Genomic DNA, 25,693 nt, shown 5'->3' on the forward strand with positions numbered 1-25,693 from the left:
CACACTAATGAGGCAGTGTATGTTTCCTAACTTGGGGAGAAATATAAAGAATGATAGTATAGCCAAAATGGTAACCATTTTGTCTAATCATTATGAATATCACCGTCCTTCACATTTGTGAATGATTTTAAAACAGCACTACTGGCTCCAGGATGACACTGGTAGCAGAGGAGATAAACTACGATGGAGCCAACTTGAAGTAAACTAAGAATAACAGTCAAGTTCTCAAAGATAGCTTCATCTATTATTTTGATAATCTATCTTTGGGTTTGCTTGACAAATTTTTCATTTTGTCACATCAGACATATAATATTATTATGGTATATATTAGCACAGTTTTCAAAGAAGAAAAAGGAAACCTAATAATACAAGATTGTGTTGTTACAAAAGTGCTCTAGAAATTAAGTTATTATTAGGTTATTTTAAAAGCTGGCCAAGTAATTCAGTAAATGTGTCCTTTGGATAGACATCATCAAAGAAAACCTATATACAATGCTCTTATTTGTGACTAATTAGATTCATTTAATTGTGTGGGCTAGTAATCACAGAAACTGGAGACGTTCAAAGTACAGTGGTCAGAAACAATTTCTGAACCCTTTGTTCTTCTCAACAGGAGCTTCATTCTCCAACTCTGAAAATATCTACCTGTGCACCAAGCACTCTACATATAACCCAAAATGCTGAGCAGGTAAACAAAATTGTTTGTTACATTAGACATGTTTTTCTTCTTCTTATGTATGTGTGTTTTAAGTTTTTATAGAACTATACCCTCACAAAATGTCATAGCTCACAAACAAAAGAGGGCATTCTCATATATGAATATAGGTTTGCCCATGAGAAGGTTGTATAGTAAGTGCCATGAGTTACATTTTTACTTCCATTATTCTCTTACCCACTGTCTTTAGTTTAAGTGTAGTTGAATTTTAGCTGAGACTCTTCTAGTGACTAGATATTTGAAATGTTTTTGTTTGAATACAAATAAAATACATGAATTTGGATTGATTGAGGAACTGATAGTACTTTAACATTTATACTTACTGGGCAAGAGATTATCTTTACTATGAGTGTATAATTTTAATGACATACACACTCTTATTTCTTTTCACCTTTATGGCCTAACAATACTACTTATTGAGTTAGGTTTTACTGTAAGTATTGTATATCCATATGAAAGCTGTAATTAATAATAGTATAATAAAATTTTTAGCTAATTTATATGTGTAAAAAAGTAAAGTTCTAAAGAAATAAAATTCAAGCATATTAAATGTGTAGTTACATGCAAGAGGAGCATATAATTTAGGGTATAGACAAGAGAGAAGATGCTATTTTAAGTTTCAGGAAAACACGTGGTACTTTGTTGTTGTTAAATCCTAATTCCTAGTTTTGTTGAATAGTTTGAGGTTTGTTAACCATTTTCTTTCCCCTCACGTTTTAGTTGAGAACTTCATACATGCGTATAAGGCATTTTGACCAAATCAGATCTCTATTCCTTCCCCTTAAATTCCTATCCTTTCCTCCCAAGACCTTTTTCTCCCTACTTCATGTACTTTTATCATTTTTGCAGAGTCCACTGGATGCTTCCTATATGGGCATGGGTGTTGGACCCTCTGCTAGAACATGAGTAGATTTTCAGAGGCCACATCCATGACAAAAATTTCAGTTCCTATCCCCAAGCTCCTTAGATAGGGGCAGGATTTCATGATACCCTACCCGAACCATATTAGTGTTTTGGCTACTTTGATCTTGGACAGATCTTATACATGTAGTCACATACACTGTGAATTCATGTGTGTAATGGTTTTGTCATGTCCAGCAAATAATATTTTGTTGCAGATCTCCATGATTTCTGGTGATTATAATCTTCCCACATTCCCATCCTTCTTTCACAATTCATGAGCTTTATTTTGTACATATATTTGATCACTTTGATATTAATTTACAGATATTTTCTCACTGATATATAACAACCCGTTTCTATTACAATATTGACCTTTCCCCATTAAAAGTTTACAAACGAATTTGTTCTAGCATTTTAACTTTCTCTTCTTTCTTTCATTCTTTCGTTCTTTCTTTCTCTCTCTCTCTCTCTCCCTTTCTTTCTTTTTAAATTTATTTATTTAAATAATTTATTCATTTTACATCTCTATTGTTATCCCCTCACTTTCTTTCTTTCTTTTTGGTAAATTCCTGAGACAAAGTCTTGGTATGTACAATAGGCTAATCTAGAAAGCTATACCTTCTTGTTTCAGCCTCCTAAGTATAATTTACAGGTCTGCATCACCACATACATGGTTTCTGTCTCTTTTAATGTAATCTATGGCTCTTTACCTCCAACAGAATGAATATTCAAAGCTGTATGTTACCATGCCCAGATAAAGCCAAAATTTTAATTGACTCATTTTGAGCAGTATTTTGTTCTAATCCTATGGGAATGCATCCAACATGCAAGTCTCACCAAGTATAGTTTCAAAAGTATGGAGAAACACTTAGTCACTAAGCTACTGCTGTTGCTTCTGGAGTTGCTGTTAGTCATATTTGCATAGCACATTTTTATGTGGTCTCCAGTATGCCTGATGTTGCCACATCAGCCAGCATTATCTGGAGAATAACCTTAACCTGGAAAGTGACTCCAGTCAGAAATGCTTTTAACTCCCCCCAAAGAAGCAGCAGAGAACCATTTGACCATTGAGCAGGCACCTTCAACCTTTCTCCAAAAAGTAAATCAGACAAGAGACTGGGCATACTTGATTACAGAATGTTTGGTCCAGATCTTTTCTCCTTGATTGATGAAACTTTCTAGATTTTCACAAAGCTGGTATCAATGGGAAGAATACAAATACCCAAGTCATTGTCGAGGTTGTTGAAAGTCCTTACTCTAAAGCCTTTACATATCCCCCATCTGGGTCTAAGCTAATCAGTCTCATTCCATGACTTGCTGTGGGAGTCTTTGCAAAAACCATAGTTAGCACGATGTCCCTGTAAGGTAAACAAAAAGTCTGGTTAAACATGACCCAGTAGCTGGTGTTGGTTCAAACTTTTAGAGTCTGACACTGGACAGTTTATTTTAGACAGATTTAAGCACAGCACAATTTGGAAAATATTTTCAGGTGATAAGTAACCTAACCCCATGTGTACAACAAAGCTTAAAACGTGATTGCATTGAAACGCTTGTAAAATACAAGTGAGTATTCCATAAAAATGTGTTCTATAAATTAAGTAAAGAAGCAGGCTCAAGGTCAACAATGTTCATGATAAGGGTCTCTGGGAGAATTGTGCCATATATTGACTGAGATAAACATAAGTCTGGGAGAGCCCATGCTGCCTGGTCAGACAAATAGTGCAGATGTCACCGGGATATTAACCGCATCAGTTCCCAGCTTTCTGGACAAACAAAACCAAACTGAGTTATATGTCTCTCCTTTTGAAAAGACAACTCTGCATGTTTAACATCCCTGGTTCCCCTAGGGCTTATCTGTGAGCACAAATACCTATATGCTTCCTACACCTTGCAAGTCTGATGACAGAAGTCTTTGTCCTTGGTGAGGGAAAACAGTGGGGGTTAGGACTATAAGTTGGAATGATAATTGTTTCCATACACTATATTAGTTACTTTCCAGTTGCTATGATAAAACGCTATAACCAAAAGTGACTTAGGGAAGTGTCTTAATTAGGGTTACTAATGTTGTGATAAAACAACATGACCAAAAGAAATTTGGGAAGGAAAGGGCTTATTTGGCTTATGCTTCCAAATCACTGTTCATCATTAAAGAAAGTCAGGGTGGGAATTCAAGCAGGGAACGAACCTGGAGGCAAAAGCTGATGTTGAAGCCATGGAGGAGTGCTGCTTATTGGCTTGCTCCCTTGCCTTGCTCAATCTGCTTGTCTATAAAACACAGGGCCACCAGCCCAAGGGTGGTTCTGCTCACAGTCTTGGTGCCCCTCCATTAGTCCAGTCACTAATTAAGAAAATGTCCTACAGGCTCACTCACAGCTTGATATTAATGGAGGCATTTTCTCAATTGAGGCTCCTTTCTCTCTAATGACTCTTTTACCAAGTTGACATAAAACTAGCCAGTACAACTGACCTCTTGCCAACTTGACACACAGATAACTCCTTGTTAAGCCACAACCTTCCTTTTCTTGTCCATCCTCCAAATCACACATTAATATTGATATTACAATATAAAACATCAAAAAATTTTAAAAGTCCCACAGTTTTTAAAAATTCAATTTCTTTGAAATATCCAGTCTCTTTAAAAAATCAGAAGTATTTTAAATTCCAATGTCTTTCAGTTGTGGGCTCCTATAAAATATGTTAAATATTTCTTTACTTCAAAATGGAAGAAACAAAGCATACTCACAATCTGAAAGGAAATACAAAAATAAACTCCAACTGTAAATAACTTGGTATCCAATGTCTTGGACCCACACATGATCTTCTGGGCTCCTCCAAAGGGCTTAGGTCACTTATCTGGCTCCCCTGTCTGCACCACACACTGCTTCTCCTGGTTCCACTCTACCGTGCTGCTGTGCTTGGTGGTTATCCCATAGTACTGGCAACTCCAAACTGCTGAGGGTCTCTTCAACTGGGCTGCACTTTCATCAGTAGCCTTTCCTGGACTCTTTTCATGATGCCAAGCCTCAACTCTCTTCATGACTCCTTAAATCCTGTGGCTTCAACAGCTACTAAGGCAGTGCCTTTATCAATGGCCTCTCCTGGCTTCTCACTGTCCCAAGCCTCAGCTCTTCTCCGTTACCCCTTCATGCCTTCAAAACCAGTGCCACCTGGCAAACTCTTCCACAAACTCTGGCTGCTAACTTAGGCACCTCTAGAACAAAGCTTCTGTGTGCTAACTCTTAGGAAACACTTCCTAGAAGATTTCACTTCAGGGTTGCTGACCTGTCCTTAGCCACAGCTGATTCATCGGCTCCAGCTGACCAGCATCCATTGTCATAACAAGGCAAAGGTCTCTTGTTAGTCACAGCCGATTATTCACCTCTAGCTGACAAGATACCACAGATCCTTCACACAAATGACCTGATAGAAGCTTTACATATCTTTGAAGCCAGACCTCCCTTGCCTGCATTGCTCTCAGCATTCAATGACTTTTCTAGCCTAAAGTTCCCAAGTCCTTCCACAACTCTCCCCAAAACAACATGGTCAGTTCTGTTGCAGCAATATTCCACTATCTTTGTATCAACTTCTGTTTTAGTTAGGGTTACAATTGCTGTGATAAAACACCATGACCAAAAGCAACTTGAGGATGAATGGGTTTATTTGGCTTATACTTTCACATCACTGTTCATCATTGAAGAAAGGCAGAACAGGAATTCAAACAGGGCAGCAACCTGCAGTCAGGGATTTATGCAGATGCCATGGAGAGGTATTTGCTTACTGGCTTGCTTCCCATGAATTTCTCAGCTTGTTTTCTTATAGAACCCAGGACCATCAGCCCAGAGGTGGTTGCCCCACATACAGTAGACTGGGCCCTTGCCCATCAGTCACTAATTAAAAGCATGTCCTAAAGGCTTGTCTGCAACCTGATCTTATAAAGGCATTTTCACAATTGAGGCTCCTTTCTCTCTAATGACCTAGCTTGTGTCAACTTGACATACAACTAGTCAGCACAAGAAGGGTTTATTTGTTTTACAGTTCCAAAGGCTGAGTGCAGAATGTTAGGAGAGTCCTTACAGCAGGTGGCTGGAAAAGGAAGCTATAAACCTTCAAAGCCTATCCCTAGTTCAGTACTTCCCCCAGCAAGAGTTGTCCCACCTAAATATCCCATAACCTATCCAAACAGTACCACCAATTGAGCACCAAGTAAATATTCAGATTCCTGAGTCCATAGGGGAAATTTCTCATTTAAACCACCATTCCCCAGGATGGGACCATCTAGAATCAGACTTTTGAAAGCAAAGAGCAGCCAGAATAGGATCCCACAGACAACAAGAGTGTCTGAAGTGCCTGGTCTGTCTGTAGTATTACCTACAGTTATGGCAACCAAAACCACACACCAAGTCTGGTGCCAATGCAGACATTACAATGAAATGCAGAACTTTGATGATCCAACCTGCCCATGAATTGAAGGCATTTTCAAAGGACCTGGAGCCCAAAGGTGTTAGATTTGGGAAGCCACTAACCTTGTGGAAAAGGACACAGCTATGAATGATGGAGATGCTTGAAAAGGTAAGTTCTGAAAGAAGTAAGAACACAAGGAAATCACTGAACTTCCAGCTGCCCCTGCTCCATTCCAAGCAAGTTGCCTGCAGCATGGTTTTAATAGTGTCTTTGATCATATCAAGCCTGAAGATTTCCTCTGAAGGATACTATGGAGGACAAAAAAACAAACAAAGAAGCAAGCAAGCAATGGAGATCTTTACAAAGAATTCCATGGCTCAAGACTGCATCTGCTTCATGTTCCTAGAGAGTGTCATTGTGGCTGCCTAGTGCTGTTTTTGTGGTGGCAGCATGCAACTCATTACTTATAGCAAGTAGGTCAGAATTCTCAACCTCCTCAACATTGAATTCCCAATTGAACTCTCCTACACAGTAAAAGTTCTGGTGTGGATTATCTGGAAAGTAAATTGAACTATGTACAAGAAGGTCCAGTGTCTAAAAATAGACACAAACATAAAGAGATTTAGATGATGAATACATGAAAGAGTTCCATGAAGCCAGCAAGTAATAAAGAGACTAAGAGGAGGGTGAGGAGATACCTTTCCTGATTTTTAGACACAAGTACATTGTGCCATTCTGCTGATCTGCCCCCACTTACTTTTTATGTGCATATTTGCATATACTGTATAAGTTACTTTTATTGATTACTTTAGGGGTATGCACAAGGCCAGAGGGTTTGCCATCATATCCTTGTGATGTATTGAGACTGTTCATATATCCTTGGAAATACTCTTAGCAGCCAGATGGGCAGATGGGTGGGTAGATGAGGACAACAGAAAACAAAACAAAAATCCCCAAAGAGTCTGGAAGCTATAGTCATTTGATTCACACTTAGATCCCATATCTCTAGGAGAAAAGAAATTGGCATCATAAGCTTTATGTGTAGTTTTTATATACAACTTACTTAATATGAATTTTATTTAAGCTTAACTTTTTATCTAAACATGCCAATCACTAATCACTTTGAGGAAGGGGATTAATAAAATGAAGGAAAGGGAAATTCAATATGAATTCCTTAAAAAATAAATACCTTTGTGGAGAAAACCACTTTAAACCAAATTATGTAGATTCAAGGCACCTTGCTAGATTTTCAGTTTTTCAAATTCTCTTACCCAAGACTGAGTAGGAAGGAGGGCAGAAAGTGAGAATTTTTAGAGCAATTCTGAGGTCTTCCTTTAAACACACTTTAAAATAAAACAGAATTATAATGCTATTATTCTATTCAATTTACATGAACAGTAGCATTTCTGCTTGTGTCTTAGACAGTCCAGAAGGCTGCAGAAGACGCCAGGAAACTTAGACAAACAAATAGGAGCAACATGGTTTAAAAGTGAGAAGAGAAGCACAATAAGAGGGAAAATAGTGTACTTCATTTAATTTGTTTTTGCACCATTTAAGCAATTTTCCTCTAATCCAGTATGCCTCCAGTATGAAAATAGAAAAATGAGTTAGGAACTGGAATCTTGGAAATGTTAATTTTTAATATTTTATGAAAGAAAAATACCTCCATTATTTTTGTAAAATATTTATTGAGTCCTTGGGTCTCATGAATTAATCAATCTTTAGAAGTAGGGTAGAACTTAAAAACAAATAAACTGTTAGTTCTTATAGAACCTTTTCCTTGCCAAACTCTAGTAGAAAATAATATATAATAAAAATAAATAAAACCATAATAAAATGTGAAAATATGATAAAATAAAAATTAATATAGTGTAATTACTTACGACATCACTGAACAAATGCTGCTTTTCAAAAGTACTTTCAACACTAAAGTTAAATAAATTATAAAGTTGTATGTCATTGTTCATGAAAGTGACTATATAATGTTTACTATGAAAATTGTTCCTTATTATTGATGGCTCTAAGTTACCAAATAATGATAATATTATGTATTTACATGGATTTAATTTTTCTTCATAGGAACTCCATTCTCCAACAGTAAAAGTTACTACATATCCACAAACCACCATTAGGAGATACGTAGTACAAAACCCTGAGCAGGTAAGGTGTCTCTTTTTCCAGTGGATAAGTAAGTCAGTTACTAGATTCTTAAAAGTAGATTACTGGCCTGTCTTCCAGTTAGAAAGTTCACCTCTAACTATTAATATAAAACTATTTTTAATTTCAGGTAGCTGTGCATCCATATATTCTGATATAGCAAAGCAAAAGTTCCAAGTAGCTTGTATGTTATAATATTTTCATTTCTGTAGCCCCACCCTTGCACTACAAGGGACTTTTGTACACTTTGAACCAGAGCAAAATGGGACAAAGGTCTTCACAGGCTTCCCATTAAAATCTACCAACCATCAGGAATCGGAAGATTTAGTTTATTTAAATTTGCCTTTCAGATGTATATTTGGAAAAAGAAAAGTCAAAGTTAAAAGTTCAAAAATATGTTCATGTGCTTGTAGCCTGTGATACATAAAATAGATGCATGCATGTACCTAGAAGCAAGCTTTAAAAAATTACATTATTATATTTTTACTAAGATAAATAACCTTGTCTTACAAAATTATTTATGTGCTGTCTAATTTGAGAAGAAAATTAAGAAAATATTTTTCTAAAATAATAAACCTTTCTTAATGTACACACACACTTCTGTATCATATATCTAGAGTGGCAAGAGAAATTTTTTGTTGTTTTAAAACATCAATCTCACAGTAGGAAACACTGTGTATGGACAGAGATATGACATTCTTTCCTTTACTCTCTATTTCTCCATTATAACAAGAAACAGTCTCTCTCTCTCCTGAAAGGTTGAGTATTTATTCGAGCTGTAGAAAGAAAAGGGTTAATGCAGAGTCTCATGTTTGTTACTAATCTAGACAGTGTGCAGGTTCTACTACTCTCTAGTCTACCTCTTATTTTTTAAATCTAATTATTAAAATCATGTTCTCATGTCTCCTTATCTAAGGAAGCTACTAGATGTGCATGCATATCTGTGTGGATTTCTGTACACAGATGATCTGAGTAGGGGGATGATTGCTTTGGATATTTGCTTGAGTTTTCATAAACTTATGTAAACATTCAAAGAGGATGTGGTTATAGCTAAAGCAGTTGCCTTCTCCTTCTTTTGCATAATCAAATATTTAAACAGCAAGCCTGAAAACAGGCAAGGTGGCTGGACAAGGGGCAGTGAGGACAGCCTCAGGGGGAAAGTATGTTTCCTTACCTTTGTCCCTCTACAGCTCCCCTTCTCAATGTATGTGATGAGAGTTGAATATATACTATCTGATACAGCCTATACTATTGGCTCCTTATAAAGGCAGAATTTCTGGTACGTTTTGTACTTATATACATCTAATCTGATTTTTTACTCACTTAGTTGCTGTCCTTATACTTACATAGGTATATAATCTTGTATCTGGTAATGTGGTGTGTGTGTGTGTGTGTGTGTGTGTTTATTTGTATCCATGTATGCAAGTACATGTGGAGGTCAGAAGTTAATATCAGATGCCTTCTTCAATCATTACCTTTCTCTTTCTTTTTCTTCTTCTTCTCCTCCTCCTTCTTTTTCTTCTTCCTCTTTCTCTTCTTCTTGTAAGCCTATCAAAAAGGTTTTTTAAAAATTTATTTACTTTAAATCCCTCTCTTAACCCTCTCCCTCCTATCCTCCCTGTCCCATACTCCATCCCTTTCCCTCTCCCTCTTCCCTATTCCTCAGAAAAGGGAATCCCCTCTTTACTCACCCTCCCTAGCTCATCAAGTCGAATCAGGACTGAACATGTCTTCTTTCCCTGTGGCCCGGCAAGGCAGCCCCTCTAGGGGCAAGTGATCAAAAAAGTAGACACCTGAGTCCATGTCATAGACAGCCTTCTTTTCCCTTACTAGGGTACACATATGAAGCCTGAGCTGCCCATCAGCTACATCTGTGTAGGGGGCCTAGGTCCAGTATATGCATGGTCCTTGGTTGGTGCTTCAGTCTCCCATAACCCCTTCTAGGCCCTAGTTAGTTGCCTTTGCTGGTCTTCTTGTGGAATTCCTGTCTCCTCCAAGTCCATTTCTCCTACCCACCCCCAGCTTTTCCACAAGACTTCCTATGCTTTGCGCAATGTTTTCCTGTGGGATTAAGCATTTGTTCTGAAGTGCTGTTGGGTGGAGCCTCTCAGAGGACAACTCTGCTAGGCTCCTGTCTTCAAGCATAGCAGAGTATCTTTATTGGTGTCAGGGGTTGGCTCTTTCCATGGGGTGAATCTCAGGTTACACCAGGCATTGGTTGGACATTACCTCAGTCTCTGCTCTATCTTTATCCCTGCACTTCTTGTAAGCAGGGTAAATTTTGGGTTGAAGATTTTGTGGGTGGCTTGGTGTTCCCCATTCTTTTAGAGACAAAGTCTCTTACTGAAACTGGATCTCATGGGTAAGACTAGCCTGCCTGCTCAGTAAGCTCCAGGGATCTAGTGACTTTATTTCCCTACGCCTAAGATTACAGGTATGATACTAGGGTCCAATTTTTAATGAATGCTGAGCATCCAAACTCTAGTTTTATGCTTACACAACAAACACTTCATCAACTGAGCCATCTCTTTAGCCTGGAACTCACGTTTTTGTTGTTATTGTTGTTTGTTTGTTTTGTTTTTTTTGTTTTTGTTTTTTTTCAATTTGTTCACTCTACATCCCAATTATAGCCCCCCTCTCTCATCGCCTCCTGGTGCCACCCTCCCTCCCTCATACCCTCTCCTTCCCTCCCCTAAGGGGAGCCCTCCTCCCCTAACATCTGACCTCAGCTTATCAAGTATCATCTGGACTGTCTGTATCCTCTTCCTCTGTGGCCTGGCAAGGCTGCCTTGCCAGGCGGAAGTGATCAATGTGTGGAAGCCAAAGTCCACTTCAGAGATAGCTCCTATTTCCCATATTATGGGACCCACAAGAAGGCTGTGCTGCCTATCTACTACATCTGAGCAGAGGGTCTAGGTTCTTGGTGCATCATTCTCTGCAGCACCCGCCTCCTCTGCTTGGATTTATTGGCTCGGCTCCATTCTCCATTGGCCTCCTTGTGGAGTTCCTGACCCCTCTAGTTCCTTCTATTCGCTCATCTCTTCCATAAGACTCCCTGTGCTCCACCCCTATGTTTAGCTGTGTGTCTCAGCATCTGCTTGGATCTTCTGCTGGGTAGAGTCTTTCAGAGAACCTCTGTGGTAGATTCTGTCCTGTTCTTTCTTCGCAAACACTTCCAGTGTCTATTCTATTTGTCCTTCCGAATGAGAATTAAGCATCCTCCCTAGAGTCCTTCTTGTTATTTAGTTTCTTTAAGTCTATCTATTATAGTGTAGTTTTCTATATTATTTAGCTAATATCTGCTTATAGGCGAGTATATACCATACTTGAAAACATATTTTCATTATTCTTGGGAAAACTAAAGTTCTTAAGTGATGCAAGAACACTAAGTTACAAAGTAACAAAGTTGGAAATGGATTTGAATAATGCAGAAGAAAAAAATGCAAATTAATGACAACTCATAATGGACCTTTAATGATTACCAGATAAATTCTGTAGCTACATATTTACTTTTATACTATATTGTTTATAAAGGCAACAATGTTAAAAGTATATGTATAAGTAAGGACCTATTAATAACACCAGGTTAACTCCTCTAAAAACTCATTATCTCAGGCTTTGTTGAACTACAAACATTTTCTCAAGAAGACCAAACAGAAAAGGGAAGAAAAATAGTCATTTAAAAAAATTGAACTCTGTCCTTAATTGAGCAATAAAACAAGTTTCAAACCACATGCTTTGTATATAAAAATAACCTAACTGGTTTTGCAAAATAGCTTTAACTCTGTATATCCGTGTTTTCTTTTTAAGTGTGTTTCTTATATATTTTGCACTTTTAATTCTCTCCAGGAGAAAATGTAGTTTAATTGCAATGTTTACAGTAGGTTGAGGCTCTTAAATAGTAACCTTATTCTCTTTCACTTCCTAGCTTTTGTAAGCTTTATTTCTTCTTCTTGGGATTAAACTGATATCAATCCACTTCTCTAATTATAGTTCCTTCTGTCTCTATTCAGTTCTTTTTTGTGATTGCTTCTGATTTTCTTTATTCTTGATTTGTTTTTATAGTCATAGGATTTATGTATGCTGATTTATTTTTATGCAAAAATGAAGAAAATGCATTCATTTCATTAGTAGATGAAATCCAACTGATATTTATCAGTTTCATTAAGTTTCTCATTGTCATGCTACAGGTATGGAGAAGATACTGTACAGCAGTGGTTCTCAACCTTCCTAATGCTATTTTCAATTCAGTTTCAGTTACTGGTGTATGTGGGTGTATCTGCATGTGGGCAGACCCACCTGTAGATGGATAGAAGGGTGGTGTCTCAGTTCCTAATACCCTCAGAAATATGTGTTTTCTGTTGGTCTTGAGTGACCCACAGGCTGAGAACTGCTGCTCTACAGCCTTCAAATAGGCATAAGGAAATAAGGCATTTTTCTTAAACCAAAGGTGCTTACATTTTCTTTTAGGGTAGGAAGTAAGGCATATCCACAAATAGGCATGAAGATACATTGTAAATTACATGGTAGGGTAGGTGATAGTTACCAGTGGATAAATGCAAATTTTCGTAGTTTTCTCTTTCTGTGACAAAATACCATGGCCTAAGCAACATAAAAAAGAAAGCATCTAATTTGAGGCTTGCTTACAATATCATTGGGTGAGTACATAAGCATCATGGTGGAGAGCATGGCAATAAGCAAGCAGGCATGATGCTAGAGCATGGCTGACAGGGTATAACTAGGTGGGGCCTTGCCTTGAGGTTAACATTACCTTTATTACATTTCTCCTTATCTCACAAACTAAGGCTCCACCATTACATTTCCTAGTGCTTTTTTCCTCTCTTTTTGCCCTGCTTTCTCTTTCTCACTGTAGATCTGCAGAAGAGAGATAGATCACTCATAAACATACAGCACAATCAATACTTAGGCTGTATTGAAATATCCTCTGCCAACAAAACTATTCTGAATCTCTTCAGTTGAGTCAAATCTCAGGCAGATTCTTAGCACAACAGCAAAATGTGGCCACATTCTTTGATAAAAACTCTTAAGAATGGTTCTTAGCCTAGTTGTTAATACTGTTTACCTCTGAAACCAGTTGATCTGGGCCTCCATAGTCCACATTGCTCTGAGCCCTATTGTTTTTCAATATCCTACAAAGATGGATCATTAAGCCCCACTTACATCATTCAACCACTTTCTAATCCAAAGTCTCAAAGTTTTTCACTTTCCTCCAAAAACAAGAAAGACAATAAATAAATAAATAAACAAATAAATAAATAAACAAAACACTGTGGTTACGCATGTCATGGCAACAGCTCACTCCCTGGTACCAACTCCTGTTTTAGTTGATTTTCTATTGTTGTGATAATACACTATTAACAAGGCAATGCTAAAAGAAAGAGTTTAATTTGGTGGTTCATGGTTTGAGAGGGTGTGTTCATAGCCATGATGGTGGGAAGCTTGGCAACAAACAAGCAGCTATGGCACTGGAGCAGTAGCTGAGAACTTAAAACTCATCCATAAGTGCTAGACACACACACACACACACACACACACACACAGAGAGAGAGAGAGAGAGAGAGAGAGAGAGTGAACTAACTTGAAATGGTATGGGTTTTTGAATCTCAAACTCTATCCCCAGTGATACACGTCCTCCTCCAACAAGGCCACATCTCCTAATCCTTCTGAAATGGTGCCACTAACTGGGGAACAAGTATTAAAACATATGGACATAGGGAGCAATTAAACACCACACTGCAGTTTGATTAGAGGTAACACATTTTTTTGTGTGTGGAAAATGAAGAAAAGATTTGTTTTGACATGTAATGTATTAGTACAATTAATATGATCTTAGAATCATTATATTCATGAGGATATTAAAATTCAAATATGTGTGTTTTGTTCAGGTCTTCACAAGTTCTCCTCTTTTCTGACTCAGAATCTTGGCATAGTTTTAACAAGATTTAATAACTTACTGGGTAGGGAGGATGACAGAAAAAAGTTAAGTGTGGGCCTAAAAGCTTGATAAGTGGACACATGGGTTATGATGACCTAATAGAAAAGTTTAAGGCAATTGGGGGAGAAGTTGGTTTATTAAAGGGGAATAATGTGAGGTCTGCTTGAGCCACTGGTATCTGAAGTACATAATAGAGAGGGTACCTAGTGCATATTTAAAATGACACTGCTAAAGGTCACATTTGTGACATTAGTAAGAGGATTGGCACCTAAATTTTATCACCAAGGTGAGTGGGATTGCTGTGAGGTAATGGAGAGGGATCTGTTTCAAGGGAACCAAAAGAAGGACCCACTGTAAGAAAAGATCCTCTAGGAGAATGTTGTCAAAACAGAATAACTAAAGCAAGTAGAAGAAAGTATTGACTAACCATATCAAATTAACATAAAGCCACAAATAGATATTAGAATGAGCTTTGATAGTTAAGAAAGTGATGGTGGAATTTAAAACAACAGTTTTAATATGCTTTTGGGAACAAAATCCAGTTGCAAGAAGTTAATGAGTGAACTTCTCAAAGGGAAGTGGAGGAAATAAGTGCAGGTAGTGCCTTTCTGAAATGGATATTGGTCAAAGCCAAGAGAGAACATATCACTAGAGGAGAAAGCTTAATCTTGGAGACTCTGGAAGGTTTATAGATAGAATGAATCAGTAATGGTGAAGGATAGTGATACAATAGAGAAAAGAGACAAGTGAGATACAATTCTGAAAGAGAAAAGAGGGGTAAAATTCCAGGTACACACAGAGATGAGCTGGAAGAAACAAGAGTAGTTTTTAATAGTACTGGAAATATGTGGTGAGAGCACATTAACTATGCCATCTTGATTTTCTCTGTAAGGAAGGGGGTGAGGGAGAGTGAGGACAGGGGTTATGAGAAATAAAGGCTTTAGAAACACAGTTATAGCATTTGATTAGTCCAAGTATGATCACAAAGCTTGAAGGTGACACTTGAAACTGAATTAACTTGAACTTGTAATGAACAAAGTTTTATTTTAGTTTCAAAAACTGTTTCTCTATTATAGCTTTGTGGCCTGGGAACATTGCAATAGGTGTCGGGAATTATATACTTTGTTAAATGTGAGAACTACTGCCAGAGATTTTGAAAGTAACAATTAAAGTTATAACATCAACGGTTTTGAAAACACCTGCTAATTTTTAGGGTGGATTTGGCACCAAATCAAATGTGTAGACTGAAGAAAAGAAGATACCAAAGCAGTGAAACTGTTGAGCTTCTCAACTGCTAAGAACTCTTAACATGCTGATTTATTTTTATACAGTAATTATTCATATGAATATTTTATTTTTACCTTTTTATAAATTTGGTAAAGTGATAATCTAAATTTGGATGTGTTTTTATTGTCATTTCAATAGGAAAACCAAAACACACTCTAAAAAGAATCAGTAGTTCACATATATTAGCCATCTTTCTTCTTAAAAAACACTAATAGACAAAGATGTAAAATTAACTACATTTCACAGAGAAGAAAAATTTCATATTCATAAATTTGTTTTTATTTTTTAGAAAATTCTAAATCACCAAGTGTTACTACCATCCATTCTCACTCAATAATCTGATTATCTATTATGGAAAATTCAGGGTCAATAATTTCTTTGCCTTCAAAACAGTCTATGTTGTATAATTTAAATTGATATCCTAGAAATATTATAACAAGATTTGCCAAGAACATCTTAATATATTAAAAATAAATGTACACAAAAAGTAAAGATTGATGGAACCTTAAGATTATTTCACTTGATGCAGGATACCCTGTTTTTACTATCCTTGTGATAAACACAAGGAACTTCAGAGATGGCTAATGCCTTACTTACCTAAAAATCCACTGCATATAGATGGAGAAAGAACTGCAACTTTTGTTTTATGCCACCATACCTTCTTTTTCCACTCCTCCTGCTTCCACTGATTATTACAAGTTAGAGTCAATGAATTTGTACCACCCATTGATGGCTCAAGCATTTTCGTGTTCAGTTTCTTACTAAGTTGCTGAAAATTTATCCCTCTGATTTGTATGGTTGTTTTTTCTGTCTTGATTCTCAAACTTCATAAGACTTTCCTAGTTCTAATTTGGGGAGGATTTTGGGGGTGAAATTTGGCAGTTTTATTTTTGTTCTTGTTTGTCTTCCCTCACATTTTGAGCCGTTGTGATATTATTAACCAGAACTTCTAATCTGTTCATTGAGAAATTTGGATCTGCAGACTTGAGCTACATAATTTCTTTTCTTGTTAAGAATCAGTCTTTTAGGCAAGTTACTTTAAGAACTCAGAGTAATTACAATACTTTTCAATCAACAATATTTGCTGTATAATAGTAATTTCATCTACTAGAAGTACATTAAAAATAAATGAACCCAATTTTTGTGTTGTGACAAATCAATTAACAAAACCTAGTGGCTGAAATTAAAATCAGAAGGGACATACTGGGCATGAGAACATTCACCTTTACTCTCCTGACACTTGGAGGCAGAGGTAGGCAGACATCTGAATTTGAAGCCAGCAAGATCTGCATGATGAGTTCCATAGCAGCCAGGAAGTGCTATAGTGAGACTCTTCTTCAAGAAGAAAAAAAAAGTGGGGAAAAAAAGAACGTGATGTTTATTACATTTATTTTGGACCTTTGTCTGATTTTTTTTTATTAGTCTTTCAATCTAGGACACATCACAGGCTTTTTTTTTCTTCATTGACTGACATCTTCTAAGCACTTGGCTAATGCTACAGTAATTTAGTTGATTACATGGAGAGACAGTGGCTCTTAAACCTTCTGCTCTGTTCTCAGTACTCAAAACATATGTTGGACTGAGAATCTTAGCCTTGATCATCATCACTAATAGGAACTATACACTTCAATGACATGCAAATTAAGTCCTAGAAAAATACTTTAATGCAATTCTGCCCACTTTATACTTTAGTAGGATTGAATTATATTTATTCTAAATTTCTCTATTAATTTCTTTGCATAGAAAGAAACCTGTCCATAATCCCAGTTTGAGTGTTCATGCCAGACTACCTTAGAAGAAGCTTTTGTTGTGTTCTGCCTTAGAGACAATGGAGTCACAGCAGCTCAAACCCAGTCTGCTTTGTACTTCTCACCCATTTCTCACCCAGAAAATCAAGTGTTAGCTTTCCTACTTCCTTCAAATCTCTCCCTAGAGAACTAGTAAAAATAGGAAGAATTCAAATTTTTCTCATTGATAATGGACTGTTTTTAAAATTATTTCTTTCTCCTGGAATAAACTTATTGAAGAATCATTCCATCATCTTCCTAATATCTGATACTACCACAGAGCTATTAGATACGAGTTCTTTGTTGGAGTTCCTATGAAAATAACACCTTTCAAATCAAAATATACTATTTTATCTCTATTTAGGAACCATTGTCCCCTTTCCTAAGAGGAGGTCACTTCTTCCCAGGAAACAATGTAATTTATGAAAAAACAATAAGAAAAGTGGAGAAGCTAAATACAGATCACGTAAGTAATCTTTTGTTTTAAAACTTGTACAGATATAAAATTTTGAATTATGATTATTTTTTGGTTTTTTGAGACAGAGTTTCTCTGTGTAGCCTTGGCTGTCCTGGACTCACTTTGTAGACTAGGCTGGCCTTGAATTCACAGAATCCACCTGCCTCTGCCTCTGCTTCCCAAGTTTTCGGATTAAAGTACTGCATGAGACAAGACATTATCCTTCTGGAACTGTCAGGAAAAGAACCCTTTCGTTATTAGTCCACTTGTGGCACCCTTAGGCATTCTTTTGATGGCATAATAATAGCATTCCTACCCTCGATTATTAAATGGTGCTCTATATGTACATCTTCACATTGGCATCCCTCTGCATGGATGTCTTTGTGTAAAATTTTCTCATTTTTATAAAGACATTGCTCATATTGGGTTGGAGCTCATCCTAGTAACCTCACTCTAAATTGACTCTATTTGAAAAGACCATATTGAAAAGAAAATGCTATATCTCTGGAACTTATATCACCACCCTAAATTTCGAGTATGGTGAACACTTCAGTACATAATAGGCAGTTAAATATTATAAAATGGATTTGGATAAAAGAATCATTTTTCTCATATATAAATGAAACACTCTTAAAATGTATTGGATTTTGTTTTAAAATTTCTTGGCATGAGAAAATAGTCTATTTTTATAAGCACTTATTGGCAGTTGTTAGTAGACTTGGAGGAAACAGCATGCTATATATCAAATCTTCCTTATTTGATGCCCAGTAAAAAAGAAATGACATAAATTTTCAGAATGATAACATCAAGATGTCTCCCTTTTGGTTTTCTTGTTAAACTGAATAGTGTCTCAAGTTTTGGTGGATTAAACACAAGTGTTACAGAACAGCCCAACATTATGATGTCAAGCAGAAAAAAAAATCACTACATGTTTCTGATAATCTGAGTAATAATTTCTAAAGCTATTAATTTACATTTATATATAATATTAAACTTGGCTATCTAAAATGATAAGTTTTACAAATTAATTAGTAAGAGGAATGTGGAGTACATCATTTACACTGCTTTCAAGTTCCTATTTTAAAGAGAGTACTTTTTCTTCTTTATAGCCTCTAGAATACAATGTTGACTATATAATATATTGTCTTACCACCCAGGCAGCTCAAACAAGAAGGAGATTTTTTAAAGAAGACTGCTTTTTCTTTTACACTTTTTAAAATTAACTCATTTATTTTACATCTCAATAGCTATCCCATCCCTTGTATCCTCCCATTCTTCCCTCCCTCCCATTTTCCCCTTACTCCCCTCCCCTATGACTGTGACTGAGGGGGACCTCCTCCCCCTGTATCAAGTCTCTTCTTGGTAGCCTGCTGTCCTTCCTCTGAGTGCCACCAGGTCTCCCCATCCAGGGGACATGGTCAAATATGGGGCACCAGAGTTCGTGTGAAAGTCAGTCCCCACTCTCCACTCAACTGTGGAGAATGTGCTGTCCATTGGCTAGATCTGGGTAGGAGTTCAAAGTTTACTGCACATATATTCCTTGGCTGGTGCCATAGTTTGAGCAGGACCCCTGGGCCTAGATCTGCCCGTCATAATGTAAGAAGACTGCTTTTGCTTACTTTTGATATCACTATTTGACTGTGCTCATCTTTTTTTTTAAATGAATGATTTCAATGGTTTGGGAGTTTTAAAACTGCCATGTCAGTCGTCCAAAGTACAATTACTTGTGCCAGCATAATTTTTTGTTTTGTTGTTTCCTCTGTGATAGGGGCTATACCACAGCATGCTGGGTAAAGCCAAGGTCCAAATAAAGCTATTTGTTGGCACTTGTCCAAGAAATAGAAGCCTCTGTAGTAAAAAGTTAGTAAAGTAATGCCAGTTCCAAGTTACTTATCTCTTCAAAATAATTTATATATTTTTTTTGACGTCACACCTTTTTTTTCCTCCTTTATTAATTTATTCTTGTTTATATTTTTATTATATCGAAAGAAATAACATATGAGAAATCATAACTGTTGGTTATTCTGTATGTTAAAATTTATACTATGATATACTTCAAAATATGATCAGCATATGAATATTTTACTTTAAAATAATGACTTCAGTAGTGAACTGTAAGAACTGGAGCTATAACTCAGGGATTGTGTGGATGATGCTCTGGATGACCTTATCACCAAGACTGAAAATAGTAAATACAACTCTTTTTAAATTTCCAGCACTACATGGTGACATTTTATAATATAAAAGAACAGATAATATATCTATCTGTCAAATTTTACCAAAGCTGATTAAAGCATATGGTTAGTTTTCTAAAATATAAATATCTCAGTGCTATCGTACTTGTAAAATGAGTCACATTTAAACAGAGTCTAGAGAAGAAATGGCAAGAACTGATTCTATGACCTTTATATGTCTACCAAGGCAGTTCCTATTAATAACATTTGTTTCTTCATGTATTTTCTTTATTTCAAAATATTTATACACATAAAAATCAACTCATACAGAGTAAGAAGTTTCAGAGTATAAAAAATATTTAAAGCAATACAAATAATATTAATGGTATTTGGCTTCTCTATCTGGGCCTTCATGTCTCAAGTTTTTTTTTCCAAATAGCCACTCTTGGAAGTTTATCACTCTATTTACATAAAAAGAGATTTATATATTTGTAATATATGTGTGTAGATTATTTTACATGTTAAACCAGAGGGATAAACTATTCTATTCATTATTCTATGCTTTGGTATTGTTTTCATCTGACATTGTTTGAAAATTGTTGCATCTAAGAGTATAAACCGTTGAATTACAACTTTTTACAGTTAAAAAGAACATTTATATTGAATTTATACTTTCAAACTTGACTATGTGTGAGTGAATGTAACATTATGACTAAAACCTGAGTGTTTTTCCTTTGAAATCAGGTTTTTAGCTGTCTCTTTTCAAAGCAGAATAATAACAACATACTAAAGAAGTGTTCAAGTATATCTGAAGGCCTCACAATGGATATACATAAATGTTAGTTGTTCACTGTATTTCTCAGAAAATAAAAGTCATGACATAAACTAGCAGGTGAAATAGATTGGGTTTAAAAGAAAATTCCAAATTTTCGTGCAGTCAATATAAATGACACTTACACCCTCAGAGATCCTGAAGAACAAATCATGAATTCTAGGCACAATTTTGTCAAACTTAGTTTTGCTATTAGAAGTATATCATCTGACTTTTGTCATCATTGAGAGAGTACTATTTCTCTGTTCAAAGTTAGCGAGATAAATGATAATAAAACTGAAGCTTATGATGGCAACAATGTTATAATAATAATAATAATAATAATAATAATAATAATAATAATAATAATAATAATAATAATAATAATAATATATTTATCCCTCACTTCATTGTACTACAAAATTTAGCAACTCAACGGAAGCAATATTTGAATAAGCATGGTAGAATTAGAGAAAGGGCTTACATTTTCTGGATCAAAAGCACTAATCAGTGGTTTTCAAAATTTTTTAAAAAGCTCTTTCTCAAGTTTCATAAGCATGAGATCATTGCCTCCCCAACAGGGATGCAGACAGATTTCCTGATATTAAAAATTGCTGTGTTGTACTTTTTCCTAATTTTAAATTCTTTTTAGACTTTTAGCATTTTAGGACTATTATCTAATTAGGTGCCTATAGAATCATAAAAGGAAGCTTAAAATTTTCATAATAAGTTTAGAATTAAGTACAACTAAATTATTAATTTAATTAGAACATGCAATTTTATGGCTACTTTGGGTAAGTATTTTGATGATCAGAACTACTGATTAAATAAAAGCAAAATTCAATAAAATTTTCTTAATGTATAAATTAAAAATAATATATCACTAGTTAAAATTACAAATTCTACATCTAATTATTTTGTGAAAGACTTGTTGTGGCTCTCAATTTTGTTTCCAGTCTTTTTTTGATTTGTAGTCACTATGATTATAGGTGGCTATTTTTGACATGTATATATATATATATATATATATATATATATATATATATATATATATTATATGTTTTAGGAATGTTGTCCTCAAATTCAATGCCATCATCATGTCATCCAACAACCCCAGATCATCCACTCTCCACATTGTCAACAATCCCAGTCAAGTCATCAAATCCAATGTATAACAGAAAATGATTCAAATATTGGGCATGAACTCTGCCATGGTGGGCCAAGCCAGATACATGAACAGGTAAGATTAATCATCTGAATACTTATCAAATTAAATAAGTTTCTGAGCATGTCTTGTGCATGTGAGTATCTTAACACTCACATTAAATTTTCATCCAAACATTGAGGAATTATACCAGTGGTATTTGTGTTTTTTTTTTTTAAGTATTTTAAGTAACATATTTTAAAGTAACAGACTCCTCTCAAAAGACAAAATCATTCAGGTTCATTAATTAAATGTATAAAGTTATAACTTGAATCATGACTATTTAATTGTAACTGATAACTGATCCTTAGAAATGAGCTAAACTGTTGTTCAGCATTACACATTTTCATGTGATATAATATTCAAATGAGCAATGAATTACAAATGTTGTTAGCTGAGACGATTGCTAATGGTAGCATTTCACAAGCTGGTAATTAGTTGCTGTATATATATTCTTTGAGACTATACTATACTAATTCAAGTCAGACTATGCTTTCAATTTATTGTGTATTATAACAAAATAGAAACCAAAACTTAGTTGCTAAGGAGAAACCTCCTTGGATACAATCTTGAGTGACTAATTTATGTTGTGAAGATGCTGAAGTCTTGTAAACATCTGCTGCACAAGTGATAATAGGAAAAAATGATTTTTCTTCGATCTGGTAAAAACTAACAATAATGACCGAAATAATGGAGAATCAGACGTCATTTGTACTTACAATTTCAAATTGACCGTTCTCATAGATACCTCTTAAATGATAAAAGAATTAGAAAAAAATAAACAAAGTATCTTCTACAGGAATTTGGGTTATTTTGTATTAAGTATACATAGAATTATTTTTCAATAATGATACTTAGAAATACACACTTTGGTCATATTGATAAAAAACTAGAAATAATTTACAATTCATGTTTTTCCAATATTAAAAAAATGCTAAAATGATCTTTTCTCTGACTTACTGCATGAAGACATTAACCTCTAGAATAGTTTGTGAAATTTTTTATGTACATGGATTGGTAATGACAAAAAATAGTCATGTTATTGGATTAAATCACTTGAAATTGCTATTTTATAGGTCATAATTGGCCAAATAGTCATACCTCTGTGTGGTTCAATTTAACCTTTAATTTTACTTTGCCTTAATTTCCTTTAATAAAATGAAGGGACCTAAAATTTAATGCAAAGCAAAATGTTGTCGTCTTACTTAAGAAGGAACAATGTGTTTTGAGAGCAAAAGAAAGAAGAAATTTATTTCAACTGGGAGATCAAGGATGTGGTGAGGTGGGAATTGACCTAGACTTTGAAAATTGAGCAGTATTTCCATATTTGATATCATGGGACAATGGCCAGGAAAGAAAAAAAAATCACAAGAATAAAGTTACAGGTTTGGAGAAGTACATTTTGTGTTTCAAGGTTAGTTAGTCATGGGGTAGGAAGATAGCTGAATGGGTTTGCCATGCAAGCGTGAGTACCTCAGTTCAGATCCCCAGAACTGTGAAGCAGGCAACAGTGTGTGCATCTGTAATCCCAGTGCTTCTATGGCAAGATGAGAGGCATGTAGGAGACTCCTTGGAAGCACTCAGGCGAGGTGGACTGGTGTATGCAGTGGCAAATACTTAAATGATCTTTTCTGAAATGGGGTGGAAAGTAAGGCATGGCACCTGAGGTTGTCCTCTGATGTCTAAATGCATGAAGTGGTACATATAGGCCTCATTTACATACACAAGCCAGCATACATATCACATATGTTCAGATACAGATGCACACACAGTACAGAAAAGAAATAGAATAGTTTTTTTTTAATAGAATGGAAGGTATGCGATAGGAAGTACTTGTCAACATGGTTCATTTAAGGCTAGCTCATGAGGTACTAAAAATGTTAATATGAAAACAACTTTGGGCTATATACTAGACAGTAAAGGTTTTAAATAGGAAAGTACCAATAAGAATACTACTTTAGAGGGTTATCTATGGCAAGTAGACTAACATAGTGCTTAACTTTATTCTCATAATGATCAGATTAGAAAGCTATTACTGACTTTTTGTTCATAAAAGGAAACTAACATTTGAAGAAGTTAAGTTACTTTAGAGACATATACAGCTAGCATATTTTAGATCAAAATTTCATACAAAAGGTACAAATATTCTGACATGAGATATATTGGTGATATAGACTAGATTAGCTTCAGAGTAAGAGCTAGTTTTATCCCTAGCACTTTGCATTTTAAATTATTCATTTTAATAATATAACATATCCCTGCAACATTCTCCTTAATTAAATTTTGATAGTTATATCTACCTCACAGAATTGACAAAAAAACTAAAAGAAATACACTTGAGAAATATCTCCATAAAATAGGAAGACAAAGAAAAATGTCATGGAGGAAATTTTTTGAAAATAATAAAGCCTAAATTAGATTAAGGATGGAAGGACTAGTATAAAAGACAATTTTCAAAGATGGAAGCACTATTATAGGATTCAAAATATTAGCTATAAGGTGCATTGATATGCATCCACCCAGTTTAACTGATAATACATATGACCAGCTGATATTATTATCTACTTAAAAATACCAAGAAGAGACTTGATACCCTATGAGGATATACAGGGGGAAGAGGTCTCCCTCAGTCACAGTCATAAGGGAGGGGAGTAACAGGAAAATGTAAGGGAGAGAGGAATGTGAGGATAAAAGGGATGGGATAACAATTTAGATGTAATGAATAAATTAATAAAATATTAAAATAAGAATTAAAAAAATAAAAATAATCATCATCTTTAGGTACCTAACATATGTCTTTCAGCTTCATTATTTACACTATAGTTTGCAATTTCAATGTACCTTTGTGAAAATACGAAGTACATTTTTATATAGCTTTTCCATTTGATTGAATCTTTATGAGGATAACCAGGAGATGTACAATATACACAAAGGAGGGTCTTAGTATTCACTTGTCCCTTGTAGGTCTGATATATCAGAAGAGTCTCCTGAAAGCTTGTGTTTGGAATCCCAGCCCTGGGGAGGGGAAGATAGGAAGAGTTGTAGGGCTTTCTGACTAGGTGTGAGCTCTGAATTCATTGAGAGGTTCTGTCTCAAAAAAATGAGGTGGAAAATAATTGAGAAACATGTTAATATTAGCTTCTGGCCTCTGTGCACATGTGACCACTCCAATATGCATATGCACCTGAACCTACATATACAAATGCGGTTCATAAGGAAGACAAATAATTATCTATAATATGTTATTGAAAAAAGTGTGAAAACGGTTTAAGATAATTGTGTAAGAATTCAATTAGCTTTATTAACTGGCAAGTTTTAAGTTTTAGTTTTCATAGAGATAGAGAATCTTGAGATATGTTTGTAGATACAGAACAATTAATTCCACTATTGGTAAAGCAAAGAGTATAAGCATTTAAAGGTTTTATATAGAATACTATTTATTTGTATATGGCAACCTTAGAGAAAACATCTTTCCTATCTTGCTGAGTCGACAACTCTGACTCAGTAAATCAATATGTGTCATATCTTATCTCTATCAACCTAAAAAAATCTATCAAAATATAAACACATCTTAACTCCTGCACAAGTAAGCTTAAGTGTAAAACTAAACTATCTGGTCTTTAATCCCATCAGAGACTTGAGAAGGAATAAAATTAAATATCTGAGTGACAAAACACTATGAATGTAACATTTACATAATTCTTAATTGTTCCATGGTCCTTCTTGCTGTATGTAGTTTATTGTATATATGTATAGTAATATAAATGTATATGTAAAAGTAAAAAATAAAAATTAAAAAGAATATTATCTATATAGATCTATGTATACAACTTCTAATTTC

At 35.2% G+C, this 25,693-nt stretch overlaps 2 protein-coding genes across 4 annotated transcripts in view; one reads left to right on the forward strand and one right to left on the reverse strand.

Moving 5' to 3' along the window:
• Positions 1-25,693, forward strand: part of POF1B (POF1B actin binding protein) — a gene marked incomplete at its 3' end in the record, with an annotated part of 73,574 nt that overhangs the window by 15,229 nt on the left and 32,652 nt on the right. For 2 of the 3 annotated variants that reach the window (XM_084788791.1, XM_084788792.1), the window contains exons 3-6: positions 614-688; positions 8,099-8,179; positions 17,571-17,672; positions 21,715-21,888. In XM_084788791.1, coding sequence (XP_084644917.1) covers positions 614-688; positions 8,099-8,179; positions 17,571-17,672; positions 21,715-21,888 — 432 coding nt within the window. The remainder of the gene's footprint in view (positions 1-613; positions 689-8,098; positions 8,180-17,570; positions 17,673-21,714; positions 21,889-25,693) is intronic. The other variant, XM_084788793.1, reaches the window with a different exon arrangement.
• Positions 716-25,693, reverse strand: part of ZNF711 (zinc finger protein 711) — an 86,391-nt gene continuing 61,413 nt past the window's right edge. Inside the window, exons 12-13 of the mRNA XM_084788786.1 lie at positions 9,652-9,724; positions 716-2,976 (exon numbers count right to left, since the gene is read on the reverse strand). Coding sequence (XP_084644912.1) covers positions 2,871-2,976; positions 9,652-9,724 — 179 coding nt within the window. The 3' untranslated portion in view covers positions 716-2,870. The remainder of the gene's footprint in view (positions 2,977-9,651; positions 9,725-25,693) is intronic.

Source organism: Acomys minous (genome assembly GCF_964271855.1).
Source record: "Acomys minous genome assembly, chromosome: 7".
Lineage (NCBI taxonomy): Eukaryota > Metazoa > Chordata > Mammalia > Rodentia > Muridae > Acomys > Acomys minous.